The 12754-nt window shown below is 42.2% G+C and overlaps 1 protein-coding gene across 1 annotated transcript; it reads left to right on the top strand.

Moving 5' to 3' along the window:
* Nucleotides 1-6022: 6022 nt before the first annotated feature.
* On the top strand, nucleotides 6023-10678 carry LOC140484514 (bone morphogenetic protein 7-like). The gene is made up of 5 exons (XM_072582894.1): nucleotides 6023-6327; nucleotides 6816-6943; nucleotides 7094-7204; nucleotides 8339-8522; nucleotides 9530-10678. The coding sequence occupies exons 1-5, from the start codon at nucleotides 6030-6032 to the stop codon at nucleotides 9955-9957; spliced, it is 1149 nt and encodes a 382-aa protein (XP_072438995.1). The 5' UTR covers nucleotides 6023-6029; the 3' UTR covers nucleotides 9958-10678.
* The last annotated feature ends 2076 nt before the right edge of the window (nucleotides 10679-12754 follow it).

The following is a 12754-nucleotide window of genomic DNA, read 5'->3' as shown; positions in this document are numbered from 1 at the left end:
ACCTGCTAGCATCTGACCCATATCCCTCCAAACCCTTCCTATTCACATACCCATCCAGATGCATGTTAAATGCTGTAATTGTGCCAGCCTCACCATTTCCTCTGGCAGCTCATTCCATACATGCACCACCCTCTGCATGAAAATGTTGCCCCTTAGGTCTCTTTTATATCTTTCCCCTCTCACCCCAGGGAAAAGACCTTATCAATTTACCCTATCAATGCCACTCATGATTTTGTAAACCTCTATAAAGTCACCCCTCAGCCTCCAACCCTCCAGGGAAAACAGCCCTAGCTTATTCAACCTCTCCCTATAGCTAAAATCCTCCAACCCTGGCAACATCTTTGGAAATCTTTTCTGAATCCTTTCAAGTTTCACAACATCTTTCCGATAGGAAGGAGACCAGAATTGCACACAATATTGCAACAGTGGCCTAACCAATGTCCTGTACAGTCACAACATGACCTCCCAACTCCTGTACTCAATACAGACCAATAAAGGAAAGCATACCAAACACCACCTATCTACCTGCAACTCCTTTCAAGGAGCTATGAACCTGCACTCCAAAGTCTCTTTGTTGCTGAATAAAGTTTCGAGAGTGAACTATGATCACTAAGACAATAGCCCAACCAAATGGACAGAATGATTTTCAAATGCAATTGTATTTTTAATTTTTTTTCCTGCCTTGGATACCTTTCAATTCCTGTCTAGTTTAATCAATAGGATGTTCTCTGAAACTTGAATGCTGCCCTTTAAGTGCAAGATGCCCACTTAAAAAAAAATTGTTGAATAGATTACCTGCTCGGTAACCTCAAAAGCGTGGACATTTGTTGAACAAACCCATTTGAAGTGTGTAGTTTTCTTTCCAAGAATTCTAAACAAATTCCTTTGCACAATGTAAGTTGTATTTATAAATGCCTTCAACATTAAAAATAGCCTCCCCAGTTCACTTTAGGAATTGTGAATGAGGTCAGTAAAAGTTAAATAGGAGTAGATCAGAAAACAAATGATGATAGAGTTTTTATTGGCAAAGTAGAGGCAAAGAGTTTATGTAAAGTTATTGTGTTAATAAATTGCTGAATCTTTATTTAAGAACGAAATTGTTATCTGGAAATGACTATTTGTAAAGTCTCAGATTAGTTATTCAAAGTTGTGAAACTTGAAAGGGTACAGAAAAAATTTGCAAGGATGTTGCCAGGATTGGAGGGTTTGAGCTACAGGGAGATGCTGAAAAGGCTGGAGCTATTTTCCCTGGAGCTTCGGAGGCTGAGGGGTGATCTTTTAAAAATTTATAAATCATGATGGGCTTAGATAGGGTTAACAGGCAAGGTCTTCTCTTCAGGGTAGGGGAGTCCAAAACTAAACAGCATAGGTGTGAGATGAGAGGAGAAAGATTTAAAAGGGTCAGATTCCATGCTGTTCGTCTTTATGACTCTATAAATGAAGGTTATGGATTTATAGAGAATAGGAGAAAGATAGGACAATAATCTAAACGTAGGATGCTATAGCAAAGGACAAAAATGCTGAAAAAAGAAACTCAGCAAGTCAGGCAGCATCTGTGGAACCAGAGTTAACATTTCCAAGTTAAGAAACTCAGCAGGCACATTTGTTGGAGAGAGAGAGAAACTTGAGTTATTGCTTCCAGTCCAGTTACTTATTTTTGAACCGAGTTTTAATGTTTCAGGTTGATGACTTTTCACCAAAACTGAAGGAAGGTGAGTTTTTTTTAAACCAAGTGAGAGTGGGGAGGGGCATGGAAGAACAAGGAAGATCCCTTTTCCTGAAACCCAACTGGTCCAATATCCTGCCCTGCAGTGCACCTCACTCATCCATTAATCATTGCTGATTTAGACTGGCTGCTTGCTCTTTGTATTTTACGTACTCACCTTCAACAGCCAAATCCAGGCATGACCCCATTCTCCTATCACTGTAGCACTCGTTCCCATGTCCTGACTTTATCTCATTCAGAATCTCCTCCCCTGTACCAGCACCGAAACAATTTGTGAGCATCTCAATCCAACTCCCACCAACCACCCCCGCCCCTCTTCTTAGCAGTCTTGGAAACCTTCAGATTTTATCTGATTTCTTTCTTCTGCTATGTTTGAGTTTGATTTACTGTTGTCAGCCTCCTGATGAAATAGAGATGATGATGTGCTTTTTTTTGATGGTCACGTCGACGTGGGTGGACCTGGACATGTGATCTTCACTCTCAGGAACTTGAATTAAGTATTTTTTGTTTAAATCATGCAGCAATTCATTCCTCACTCGGACACAACCTTTTGTTTCTTAACTATATCGATGACCACCGTATTTGGCAGTGGCGTCATGAAACCTTTTGTTATGTGACCTTCTCTAGCAGGTCTGGGAACAGAGGATGACGAGCTGGACATTTAAGAAAGTTAGTTGTTAGGTAACAGTGAATATTATTTTCAGGTTCAAGCAGAGTGCGGGGGAGGTATTAATCGGGGTGAGGTGGGGTAAGTGAACAGCTGAGAGCAGCCGCCCACCAAGTTTTGTTTTAAATGTCTCAGAAACAACCAGAAATTGCTGGAGAAAGGCAGCAGGTCAGACAATATCTGTGTAAACTCAGAGACAGCCTAGAAGAGTAACTGGGAGAAGGTTATAGGTATTTGAGAAGGATTTGGGAATTCACCTCCTGTAAAATAAGAACCCTTTATTAAAAATAAGGTTTAATATTCTTAGAACTTAATAAATAAGCTTGAACTGGCAGGGTTCCTAGAAGTTTGGTCACAGGATTTCAAGTTTATTTACATAATACCAAAACCGCTTAAGTTAATTCTGAGGTGCTTTATACAATTTTGAAGAGTGGTCAGTGGACTCGAAACGTTTACTCTGTTTCTCTCTCCACAGATGCTGCCACACCTGCTGAGTTTCCCCAACAATTAGTTGTTGGTGTTTCAGGTCCGCAGTTCTTGATTTTGTTTTGCTTTTGGTTTTGTCAGGATTGTGTAGTCTCACTCACTCCACTTGCATTGATCGACTTCAGAAATTAGCCCTGAACAGAAAGCCAAATCGAATTGAACGTTCACATAGAGTGCGCACTGGCCGAGCTGCAGTCTGCGTGGTATAAAACCACAACACCTGGTCAATAGAGAAAAAGTGCTCGGCCTTGATTTCGAGACACTTGAATCATTTACAAACCGAAGTATTGCTAGGTCCTGCAACAGGAAGAGATGCATTAATATCAATCCATGTAATTACATTTTGCTGAACTGCCTTCTCCTTATCAATTACATTTTACTTATTACACCGCCAAGATCTAACCTTTCAATGCTTCGGGAAACCGAGGAGATAGACCGAGGAATTGGATTAGATAACTATGTCAGCGGAATCGTTGTGTACTAATGAAAAACAACAACAACACGCCTCTGAGGCTCTTCCAACCTTGCCTCATGAGAACCTACTAATGAAAATATGGGCCTTTATTACTCTCTCCTCACCACGCACACATTAAATAATGCTTTATAATCACATAATGGGTCCTTTAGTTAATGAATCTGTTCTGGAAGAAAAGTTTACCACAAAATTAAATTTGCTTTACTTTGGCTTTTGAATTTGCACATCAAATGCTTTTTGGGTACTTGGGTAAAAAAAAACAAATATCACTTTTTTTTTGCAGAGTTTGAAGAAGAACATTTAATCACAAGGCATCAAGAGAGAGTTAGTGAAAATAACCTTCACAGGAAACTGAATACGACTGAAGCACAAGTGATCCCTGGTGCATTTCACGACTTTCCATTTCAATATCATCCTTGTTTTGATGCCATTTTATTTGAAGACATTCTGAACAGTGAGTCAATGCTGTTCCAGAAACATTTTCAGGGGGCAGACAAAAGCTGGCGCTGGAAATCTGAAAAAAAAAACAGAATTTGCTGGAGCAGCTCAGCAGCGTCTGGCAGCACCTGCGAAAACTTGACTCTGCTCTCTGCCCACTGACGCTGAGTTTTACCAACAATTTCTGGGGAGGGGAGGGGAGGGGACGGGGAGTTATTCCCAGCATCCGCGGTTCTTTAGGCTTACCTTTTTGGAGACAGTGAGGTCTGCAGATGCTGGAGATCAGAGTCGAGAGTGTGTTGCTGAAAGCACAGCAGGTCAGGCAGCATCCGAGGAGCAGGAAAATAGACATTGCGGGAAGGGCTTGGACTCGAAATGTCAGTTTTTTTCTGCTCCTCGGATGCTGCCTGACCCGCTGTGCCTTTCCTTTTTGGGTTGAGTATAATCTTTTGTTTGTTGATCTGTGAAACGAAATCTTTTTTTAATCTATTAAAAATAGTAATTCCTCAAGTTTACTATCGAGAGATGCAGTTGTTTGATAGAATCTGGCATTTTCCTCTCTTCAAACTGTGTTGAAATCCCTCCCTTTGCCTCGAATGTAATTTGTTTTTGAACAACGGTATGTATTGGCGTGGAACATTTTGGATTTTTTTTTCCGCATTTCTCCTTGCTGTTAACCAGATCCCGAATTTGTGACAGAATGTTAGTCCCACTTCAGAGATAACTGGCGCAGAGTTAATTTCAATTGTCACTGAAATCCCCAGAAATGGGTGAGAGTTGTTTCACGTTTTATTTGTGTTTTTTTTAACAAAGTGATTGAATGAATTGGACTGAATGTAATCCGAAACTCCAGATTCTGATCACCAAGAAATATTGGCGTGGAGCTCCTTCGGCCTCACCCTGTAAATTACTTCCTGATCGATGCGATTACCAGAAATGGAGACAAATTGGCAAATGAAAGGAAAGAAATTGACAGCGTCCTTTCCACCCGCGTTGGAAGGAGAGACAGCAAGCACCAGGTTTTCATTTGCGTCAATGGCAATTTTTTTTTTCGTTTACTTTCCCTTCCAAGCCTCGGCTGGCAGCTCGCAGATAACGCGACCCAGGTTCCCTGGGAGACGGGATGAGCAGAAATTAACCAGGGCATGTGGATCCCAACAGGGAAAAAAAAAGTGTCTCTGACAATTAAACCAACCATTTACATCATAATACTCCCCGTGCACAGTTGATGGCAGATCCTTAGTGTAATCATCTGTTGTAACACTGCAGTAGACTTATATATAATATCTGGCCCGGGTGCAATAAGACCTGTACATTTTTGAAAGACTAGTGCCGACATATTTCTGAACACTGCAAAGGTCAGCACCAAGCATAAAGGCTAGGTAACAGTTTCTGCATTTTTATTTTTGCAAATACTTCAACCCAAAACGTTTCCGAAGCAAGGCGTTGTTGCATTAATTTCTCATCAACAGAAATTGAAGTAGCAGCGATTAGTAAAAGGAACGGATATACAGTATATTAATTGAGCATTACATACAAAACAGTTCCTAGGAGGAAGGATCATTATATTGCTGTGCTTTTGTAAAGAATAATTCTTCTATACAAACTGCACTTGAATATTGGAAATGAAAGCAACATATTTAATGGAACCAGTTGTTTTGCTCCAACAAAACCCACCTTCGTCTCACAATGAGCTAAAAACGCCGTTTTTTTAAAAAAAAATACATCGGAAAAATCAGTGTCTGCAACAATAACTTGCTAACAACTTGCCTTCTGATGTTCAGTTTAGAAAAAATTCCAGAAAGCTGAGTGGGTCTTGTTTGGCGTCAATGGTTGTTAAGGAAACGAGAGATTAAAAGGTACAGGTAAAATATATTGGACTAAAGATCACTGTTTAACCCAAATAGGGCGGCTTGCTGGGGTTTGGGGAGCATGAATTGTGTTGGCTTTATTTAAAGATTAACATAAAATTCTGATCGAGTAGAATTGTAGCCATTGAAAAACAAAACTCAAGTCCATCAATCAGGAATAATGTGATCTATTAATAGTGTGTATTTGAAGCGGCCGGAATTCTTTTATTTTTTTATTTTCCTGTACTAAACCTTTGATTTAGTACATTGTTGCTACATGCGTCCAGCACCCTCATGCTTTATATAGTGTGTCTGAGAGGGACCACTCCGGGACTCAATGTAAGCTCTGATATGTTTCGGAAAGGCAGAGCTAACAACCCTCCCAGGATGTCAGCGCGTTTCCTTCCACACTGGTGGGGTGCGTTGCTCTGGCCCCTGTCAGTCCTCTCGTCCAGGGTCCCAGTGGAGAGCAAGGGAGAAGCGGCCAAGGACCAGCTGGTTCCCGAGACCGTCCAGAGGCTTCGCCAGGTGCTTGGGCTGGGGGAGACGCCGCGGGCAAGTGGCCCACTCAGGAGAGCTCCACGGTACATGTTGGATCTCTTCAACGCTGTCGCAGATGCTAATGGTGTGAGCAAATCCCCCGGACTGTTGCAGGGCAATGTTGTACGAAGTTATGAGGATAAAGGTTGGTAAAATGCAAACAAATTGCACACACTTAAAAAGTTACTGGCACCCAACAGCAAATTCAGAATTAAAATAGAGCCACATTCCCCATGCAGGATAGTGTTAGATAAGATTATTATAAGGATTTTAACATAATTTGGATACTTTAACATAACTTGGGGATTTATCCATTATTTTACCGGGTTAGTATGGGGGAAGGAAATATGCCTGAGCGATATATTTCCAAATGTAGATTTTATGTAAAATGCAAGAGAATTAATTTGACCTAAGTATCGCTTAATATTGTGAGTTAAGTGGTCAATTTTTTCTAGAGTGGTTAAATGTTTAGATCTGGAACAGGAGCCCCTGAGTTATATACACGCGTCCGCCAAGACTTTAAATATACTCAGGGGCAGCATGACATTGTTGGAGTTAATTATCATGTGAATGTGGGGAAGGGGTTGTTTCAGCTCGATGCACTGACCCGGAAATGTCTTTCTTTTCTTATAGTTCACGGTAACCAGACCTGGTTTTATTTCAATGTCACTTCAGTTGGCAGGAACGAGCAGCTCCTCAAAGCTGAGCTGAGGCTCTTTAAGTTAAGAGAACATTCTCAGCCCGCTTCTCAATTGTGTAGGGTGAGCGCTTTCACTCATTGACTTGTCTTTCTCCTGTTCAGCTGGTCGAGCTGATATTGGGTTGTGTCCTGATTACCCCGTCCTCAGTGGGGAGACTTGTTGCTGCGATTTCAGCTTCATGTCTTGTGTTTTTGTTTATTCATTTACCAGGTCGATCTGTGCGAGTTGCTGGACAGCAGCGGAACACGAGTTGAAGTGATTTCCTCCAGAATTATCCCTCTATCGGCTGAAGGATGGCAGGTGTTCCCTGTCACTCAGACAGTAAGTGCAGGACACTGGTTTTATGAAGGGAATTTCGTTGTCAAATTATTAATGGAACCATTACGCCCCTCCGAATCCTAATAGCCAGGGGAACGGCATGTCAATTGCAAAGCATTGATCCAGCACCACACTGCGGTTCATTAACGCAGGAGCCTTATATATACCACTATTATTCGATTTAGACCATTAATTGCAGTGTTCAATAAGGCTTCGTGAAAATTAAAACAATCATTTATTATTATTCCTGCCCTCACGTTTTGTCTCATTTTCACACCCATAATGAGCTGAGAATATAACTTTAAGAGATACTCCAGATGTAATGTTGCTGGTCACAGAAGGTTTGAGTTCTAAAGAAAGGCTGGATTTTTTTTACACTGGAACCTAGGAGGTAGAGGGGTGACCTTATAGAGGTTTATAACACAATGAGGGGTATAGATAGGGTTAGCGGTAGATGTCTTTCCGTAGGATATGATTTGGAGGAGCCGGTGTTGGGCTGGGGTGTACAAAGTTAAAAATCACACAACACTGGGTTATAGTCCAACAGGTTTATTTGGAAGCACTAGCTTTCGGAGCACTGCTCCTTCATCAGGTGGTTGTCGAAGGATCAGCGCTCTGAAAGCTAGTGCTTCCAAATAAATCTGTTGGATTATAACCTAGTGCTGTGTGATTTTTAACTTCCCTAGGATAGGGGGTTTTATGACCTGGGGGCATTTTTTTAAGGTGAGAGAAGAACTTTTTTAAAAAAAATGACAGGAGGGGCAAATCTTTTTCACAGTGTAGATCGCGTGTGGAATGAACTTTCTGAGGAAGTGGTGGATGTGGGTACAATTACAACGTTTAAAAGACATTTGGATAAGTTCATGAATAGGAAAGTATTGGAGGGATATGGGCCAGGAGCAGGCAGGTGGGACTAGTTTAGTTTAGAATTATGTTCAGCATGGACTGAATGGACCGAAGGGTCTAATTCTGTGCTGTATGACTCTAGCATTCTGTGTAACACACATCTGGTCTGGTCGAATCTGAGATCTTGATGTTATCGGTCAGGGTCAGGGGTTAACGGGAGATGGAAGAGGGAAACTTGCTTATCTGTAGCTCTGTGCGGAAGATAATTGACCGGTTCTAACTCTTCCCCAGGTTTGGCAGTGGGTTAGGAATAGCAGCTCAAACCACGGCTTCATGATCAGCGCTGGCATCCCGTCACAACCCAGCGCTGCCAGATTTGCCAAGAATGGCGATGCCAATACGGACTCTCGGCCTTTCCTGGTGATCTTCAGCGAGGACCATGAACTCGAGGCTCTCAGGCCCCTCGATCCAACAGGTGAAAGGGTCTCTCTGTGTTCCAGAAGCTAATTCATTCACTTCCCACCAGTATCATTACAGCTGAGAGCAAATGGCAGCTTGCAAAAGCACTTTGGGCAAACCTAACCTTACTGCAGTTTGTCTCAATCATGGCCAACCCTTGATGGTTCTACATCGAAAATCCACCTTGACCTGAGATTCTCCTGGAGTAAGAAGCTGTTTCAGTTTAACGTGGTCCTAGAGGGTGATTAATGTTTAACAAAGACACCCAGAAATTGCTGGAAAAGCTCAGCAGGTCAGGCAGCATCTGTGGAGAGAAATCAGAGTTAACGTTTCAGGACCAGTGACCCTTCCTCAAAACTGCTGAGGATTTCTGATTTCTTTCTGCAGATGCTGCCAGACCTGCTGAGCTTTTCCAGCAATTTCTATTTTTGTTTCTGATAACCAGCATCCACAGTATTTTCAATTTTGATCAGTGTTCAATACAGAATTGATAATATTTATCAATCTCTCTCTCTCTGTGTCACACACATACACACACAACTCCTATCTCTCTCACACACACAGCTCTCATTTCTCTCTCTCATACACACACGCACACACACACCTTCCAAATCTCTCTCTCTCACATACACACACACCTTCCATCTCTCTCTCTCTCACATACACACACACCTTCCATCTCTCTCACACACACATACCCACCCCCTTCCATCTCTCTCTCTCACACACACACACCTTCCATCTGTCTCTCTCACACACACATCCCTTCCATCTCTGTCACATACATACCCACCCCCTTCCATCTCTCTTTTTCACACACACACACACCCCTTCCATCTCTCTCCCTTACATACATACCCATCCCCTTCCACCTCTCTCTCACCCACACACGTTGATCACAATTCATAACTAGGAATATAATAATCTTGACTTTAGTTCTTGTTGACTGTCTCTCTTAGTCTGTGTTCTCTCTCTCTCTGGGTGATGTGATAGTAATCACGTCAATGGTTTCCCTTTATTTAGGCCACAGACCATCACGGATGAAGAAGGAGTCAGTTGTTTCCGCAATGCCAAGTCCTTTAGCCCAGCTCCCGCAAAGCAGGAAGATCCGAGCTGTCCCGCTCCCGACCATGCTGCCCTGCCAGAGACATCCTCTGTATGTGGACTTCGAGCAGATTGGCTGGTCTGGCTGGATCATCTCCCCAAGAGGGTACAGTGCCTATTACTGCCAAGGGGCCTGCCCCTTCCCACTGGGGCAAGGCTTTAAGATTACCAACCACGCCACAGTGCAGTCTATAGTGCATGCCCTGAAACTGTCCACAGAGCTGGGGAGTCCATGCTGCGTCCCAGACAACTTACACTCCATAAACCTGCTGTACTTTGACAATGAGGAGAATGTAGTGTTGAGGCAGTACAGGGACATGGTGGCAGTCAGTTGCGGGTGTCACTGATTCAATGCTCCTGCTCCCCCCTCCCAATGTGGCACAGTGGCTCACTCTCAATGAGGACCTTAAACTGGGGGTACTCTTTGGGCAGAGAGTGACACGGAAGGGAAAAGGGTGTGCTGATCTTTTAAACATTGCATTTGCTTACATAACTCCACCTTCAGAGTTCATTCGTTTGGTTATGGCGTGCTTTAACTGAGAGGCTGAATAAAGGGCAGGTGTAATTTCTTTCCAACAAACTAAAACGGTGTTAAGTTATTGCGCTGTTAATTAGCTGAACACTTCCCCAATCCATATCATTACCTGGACGCAACTCAGTATTGATTACTTGTAATGAAACGGTTGAGTATGCGTTGCATTTATTGGTTGTCAGGTTGGTCAGATGAAAAATTAGTTCTTTACAATGTTAAGTTAATCGTGATAATACTGACATTGCAAAGAAGACCATCTCCGCTCACAAATTTGATCATCTGTGATCTCAATTTCCATTGGATATTTATTAGATCTGAATTATGAAAGGCGGTTAATCGGCTATCAGTTATTCGGATTTGCAACAGTTTGCAACAGTTCAGTACTCTGCCCCAGCTCCAAACTTGAAGGATAACTTCAACAAATAAGTTACAGAGCAGACATATTCCCTAACCCAATTGGCAATTTTAGATGGTTTTAAGGCAATTTTGCGGGAACAAAAAGTGTTTGTACTTTTCGTCGTTTACTTGATCAAGTATTTGGGGGAAATATATATCTTTGTAAATAAAAATAAACTAATAATAAAACTTAGAAGTCGTTTCACTCCCGTTTTCATTCTATACTATGTTATGCTACAGTCTGAATAAATTATACGACAGTTCCCAGTTATTAATAATGTGCACCGAGCTTTAGTGAACTTGTGGAAATCTGCAATATTTCATTTCCCCAGTATACCTGCAAAAGTGTATAAATACAAGCGCCGATGTCCAAATGATTACATGCTCCTTCAGGACATGAATTTGCCCGTTAATGGCAGTTCACAATTAACAATTTACAGGTACAGTAAAAGCAAACTTACCACAGTGCACTAATTTTCCTGGCTGCAGGAGATAGGTAACTAAATGGGGCTTTTTTTTGGAGGGAGGCGCTGTTGAATTTTTTTTTTCTGCTCGAGACAATCAGTGCAGCCAGTTCTGTCTCAGATTTCAACATCCTAGCTTGCATACATTCACTTTCAGTTGTGTGTGAGCCTGTGAAACGCGCGTCCCTGCAGAGTCCAGAGTAACGAAAACTGTTGCTACTTTCAATGTCTTCATCCTGGTTTCTCCTGTTCAGTAGATCTGGCGCTACTTACACCTATGGCCTTGAACTTCCAAAACGGTGTATCCGCTCTGCACGGGCGGACGATCATTGCTTGAGTTCATCCTAGTACCTCGATTCACATTCCAGAACCTCAGCTGATAATGGACCAGGTAATGCTGATAATTTAACTTCTAATGGAAAGAAACACCTTATGTTCTAATACTGACTCGATGCACCATCAACACATTCCAGGTTGGCTGGTGACACTAAAAATGGATTGAGAGTCACTGACTGACAGAATGTTAACCATCCCACAACCGAGCAGCTCTTCTCTCTACAATTTTGGGTTTAGGATGTGAATTAGCAGCGTGGTTGGAAGGGGATACTCCTCTGGATGGTGCTTGAATTGAAAGTAATTTTGTCGGACAACACGCCAGGGACAACTTAATCTTTCGTTTAGACACTGGGATGGACTTCATAAAGCGAAATGTTTACTTTCCAAGCGATACAATAAGTCAGAAGCAATTGCACGATGGGTGTGGTGTAACTGTTTATTTGTTACATTAAGTGGAATAAAAAAAGATAGCGCATACGGTCACAGGACAATTATTATTCACTGGGGAGGTAAAGGTCTCTTTATCACCAGATTATTAATCCAGAGACCCAGATAATGTTCTGGGGACCCTGGTTTAAATTAAGCCATTGTGCAGATAGTGCAAGTTGAATTCAATACAACATCTGGAATTCAGAGTCTAACGATGGCCATCATTACACTGTCCATTGTCAGGAAAAGAAACATCTGCTTCTCTAATGCTATCTTTACCTGGTCTGCTCTACATATGATTCCAGACCCACAGCAATGTGGTTGATTCTTAACTGCTCTCGAGGTAATTAAGGATGGGCAAATGGGCAAATCATATCTTCATTCCAAATAAAAGCAGTGCTGCTGCCCTTCAGGAGATACATTAAGTTGAACTCCCAGCTATCTGAGCAAAAGGGTTTGGTAGACATTACCAGAATCATAGAATCCCTACAGAGTGAAAGCAGTCCATTTGAGCCACTGAGTCCACACCAACCCTCCGAAAAGCATTCTATCCAGACACAGCCCTCTATCCGATTTCTAGCAAATCCCACCTAATCTGGGATTATGGGAGGAAACCAGAGCACCCAGAGAAAACCCACACAGACTTGGTGAGAATGTGTAAGCATCACACAAGCAGTCACCCAAGGCTAGAATTGAATCGAGGAAATGACTTCAGATCCACAGAAATTCAATAGAATTGTGAGGCAGCAGTCCTAACCACTGATGACCATGCCACACAAGAACAGACATAGACAAGCAGGAAATTGCATGCATCTCTGGTCAATTTTTCTTGACAATTCTTGTCAAGCAACAGCAGAAAAAACATCTGGCCAGTCATCCCATTTCTTGCTCCAGGAACATTTGGATCACTCTGATTAATACTGACAAAGGGGATGTGGGATAACATAGAAAATAGAACATAGAAAAGTACAGCACAGAACAGGCCAT

The sequence above is a fragment of the Chiloscyllium punctatum genome, chromosome 13, assembly GCF_047496795.1.
Source record: "Chiloscyllium punctatum isolate Juve2018m chromosome 13, sChiPun1.3, whole genome shotgun sequence".
NCBI lineage: Eukaryota > Metazoa > Chordata > Chondrichthyes > Orectolobiformes > Hemiscylliidae > Chiloscyllium > Chiloscyllium punctatum.
This window is presented reverse-complemented; position numbering and strand designations above follow the sequence as displayed.